At 47.2% G+C, this 3465-nt stretch overlaps 1 protein-coding gene across 1 annotated transcript; it reads right to left on the minus strand.

Annotated features, from left to right (window-relative positions):
• Window positions 1-906: 906 nt before the first annotated feature.
• LOC144098826 (uncharacterized) lies at window positions 907-3013 on the minus strand. The gene is made up of 2 exons (XM_077631725.1): window positions 2643-3013; window positions 907-1029 (listed from the first exon to the last, which is right to left on the minus strand). The coding sequence occupies exons 1-2, from the start codon at window positions 3009-3011 to the stop codon at window positions 1000-1002; spliced, it is 399 nt and encodes a 132-aa protein (XP_077487851.1). The 5' UTR covers window positions 3012-3013; the 3' UTR covers window positions 907-999.
• Between the last annotated feature and the right edge of the window lie 452 nt (window positions 3014-3465).

Here is a 3465-nt window from a genome sequence, read left to right on the forward strand (position 1 = left end):
CTTTTTTCGTGCTCCCCTGAAAGACTCAGAAATAAAACTACGTTGTTTGCGAGCGTCCAGTAACCCTTGAAGTTCCTCCTTTGCACTCCTCGCTTTGCTCTAGATTACATATACCTTATTACCTATGTTCTTGAACGACTGTCCGAATGAACTGCACATAAACCTCAACTCTATTTTGCTATCGACAGGTAATGTGTTTAAGTACGCTATACACACGAGGTGAAATGAGATACTGGTTGGGGATGCAGGAGCTTAAGATAAACACAAATACAACGCCGCAAATAAGAAGGACGACCACTTTAGCTTTAGTGCTTCATGCTATGCTACATGCTTTAGTGGTAAAGTGAGCTCCTGATAAGCCGCAAAATATAACGCGCATCGCAATCTCGGATACTGACATGGTAATCAGGACAGGGTTTGTAGACACGAAGCCTTGCAATATGTTGTCTTTGCTACATATGCTAACCCCTCAAAGAACACCGTTGCGCCGAAAGTGACTGCTTATTAATTAGCAGCAGGGACCCAGTAATGCGGCTATAAATGCACTGAGGCTTCGCAAATTAAATTTGTCTCGTTTATGTGGCCTAATAACGCATTTAAGAACTGCTGCTTCGTGCATATCAACGTTCACCTCATATCGCTAGGTGGATGTAAAAAACTAGCCACCGAAAAATATCTACCTGGCACACGTTACCTTTGTGATTTGTTGAGCTGCGGATACCAACAATTTTCACCATGACTTGCATAATACCTTGCGCCACAAAAACGCTCATGGTGTACCGTCAAGAATGGCATGTGCGGTTGCGTTGTCAGCTAAACAACGGCGCGGGAGGACGTACTGCGCATGCGGCTGTGAGACGCCACTTACGAATGCGGCTGGCAGGGGCAGCAGCACCACCGCTCCCGGACACCCTCCAAGGTGCAGGAACTCGGCCGCCATGACGAAGCGATGGCAGCCGGGGCCTTTGCCTGCGGAGTCTGCACCACACAGGTGACGATTCATGGGGCCCCAGCCGATGTCTTGCTCCACTGGAAACGGGTTCGAGGACTCAGTTATTGGCTGCAGCCGGCAATATGTGAGCAAGAATATTAGGTAAACGAAAAGGCACAATGAATTAGAATTCATAAACGCAAATAAACAAGCACTCGTGCTGATTCAAATCTTACTCAGCAGTACAGGATGGTAAAATTCTGCGTAAACAGTGAATTTAGGTTTTTAGGTTTTGTGAAAACTGTTGACCGATGAGGTGAATTGGATGAGCACGGTCAAGGTAGTGATGATGTGTTGATGTGTGATTAAAGAATTGACGACATCTCTAATTGGCCTTGGTTGTGTTATACAAATGCTGTAAAAATAACAACGGCACATTTATAATCATTATCAGTGAAAATAAAATGAGAAATATTTAGTATTATGCGGTCTATCTCACCACCAACTCCAAATGTAAGGATTAAACACTTTGCTTCGAGGTAAAACTGATCGTACACTCGTATTTCCTAATCTCTATTCAAATCGATTTTAAGTGATGTGCACAAGACTTTTACGTCATAAGTTCATCTCTGAAATTTTATTTTCTTTAGCAATTACGGGGAATTTACTTTAGAGCTCTCAAAACTGTGCCCGAATTTAATGATCTCAGTTCGCCGCCCTACCACACTTAATTCGTCTAACACGTATTAATCTTCTAAGAATTGTTACGCATGTGACAGCACTTCACAAGACCAAGGTTGCAGATTTATGGGTGCGCGGTGGCCTTTCGACATGGTGCCGTACTTCGGTCTCTATTCGTTATGGCACGAATTCGCGGTGCTTTGGCGAAGGAGACCAGACTACAGTGGCTAATCAGCCAATCGTAACTGTACTGAATAACCATCATTAATAACCACGCGGAAATCGTAGCCTTGTTTGTGGAGGCGTCAGGATTGCAGTATGGGCAGCACTAGGTTCCTTTCCAGTTAAAACAACTATTCATGGATGCCGACGATGTGGAAAGCGGGAGCACTCGCGCTACCGGCGCCTCTATGAAAGGTGGAAACAGCTGCCCACAGAATTTACTCCTTGCTACAGGCAAAGTCACTTTCCTGTTTTCACCAACCTCATTCGGCATAGATAAATGACCGCTTTAAAATTTTCTCAGCAGGTTGATAGGTGAAGCTCAGCAGTTCTCAGTAATTGAGCAGCATTAAATTTTGACATCAGAAACGGTGAAATTGCTGCGCTTGCCGTAAAGCTTAAGTTCCGTATACCACTTTTTACCAACGAGCATTCTGAAACCTTGCTTTGACTCACCCAATAATGAAACAAAGCTTTGGCGCCTGCTGCAGGCGCCCATACAAGCCGTCATTTAATCACATGGTGGAACAAGCGGTCTTCATATATATTTACGGGGGGACCGTATTCGCGAGTAGTTTTGGACTCGTGCAGGTTTACAGCTTTCCATGGTATTCACAATATGTGTCCGATGACCGATAGCTGCATCTTGTGTGAGCACGCTGAGCTCTTGGCGGGCAAGTAACATCAAAACTTAATGTGTGAGTATCTGGACACTTCCTCGCACACTTCCTAGGTTCGGACAAACACCTGACAGGAAAATTCGAACAGAGCACAAAAGCAAACCAACGGGGCTCAGAAGCAAGCTCACCTTGCCTGTCTCTAGGGGGACGGCTGACGGCTGCGCCCGACAGTCTACATTCCCGCACACACGCTTCTCGGAGCCCAAGCGCCCCTTCCGGTAGTCGTGGTGGTGGTAGTCGTCAGCGCCTCTTTCTCCGAAGGCAAGGGCGAGGCGCCGGACCGAGTCCCCGAAGCGCTTGGCGACCTCAGCTGCTGGTGGCTCTCCCGCTGGCCGCCTGACGCGGTTTGCGATGTTCCGGCGGGCCTCACAACAGCGTTTAGCTCCTTGTCCAAGATCATCCTGCATCGCAAGGTGGAGACCGGAACGAGGTGGATGGAGCTGAGCAGTGGGCCGGTCAGGACAGCTTGGGTGGACGCACATAGCTCTGCGACGCATCATCGAAGAACGGTTCGAAAAAAAGATGGCGTGCGTTCTATGTCTCGCGCGGCTCGAGGATAGTACTGGAGTCCCTCTTTTTCTCCTCCATCCGGTTCGCTTTGCGCGTGCGCAAGGAGACAAGTCGCCATTATTTCCGAGGTCCCGGGGCATGCGATTTATCCCAATGCAGGAATTCATTTTACGTCTACAATCGCGGGACCTCATTGTTGCTCCCGTCCGCAAGCTTCTGCTGTTGTCCGGAGACACTCATAGTTGAAATGTTATCTATGTAGGCTTCCATAAAGAAGATGAAGAACAAGACGTAGACGAACAAAGAAGAGTATGGCTGTGTGCCATTTTTTGTTTGTAAGGTCAACAACAACTGCGAACGAATAAGTAGCTTTCCACAGGAGCTCTGTTAAAAATGAGAAAAGCAGAGGAAAGGCTTGGTATACTTTCTCGCGAAGCTCTC

Source organism: Amblyomma americanum, chromosome 1 (genome assembly GCF_052857255.1).
Source record: "Amblyomma americanum isolate KBUSLIRL-KWMA chromosome 1, ASM5285725v1, whole genome shotgun sequence".
NCBI lineage: Eukaryota > Metazoa > Arthropoda > Arachnida > Ixodida > Ixodidae > Amblyomma > Amblyomma americanum.

What these genes read in the sequence shown, in the direction of transcription:
- LOC144098826 (XM_077631725.1), bottom strand. Translation starts at nt 3,011, where the DNA reads ATGCGTCGCAGAGCTATGTGCGTCCACCCAAGCTGTCCTGACCGGCCC. An exon ending in TCCCCCTAGAGACAGGCAAG is followed by an intron (nt 1,030 to 2,642) that starts GTGAGCTTGCTT and finishes ACCCGTTTCCAG; the next exon opens with TGGAGCAAGACATCGGCTGG.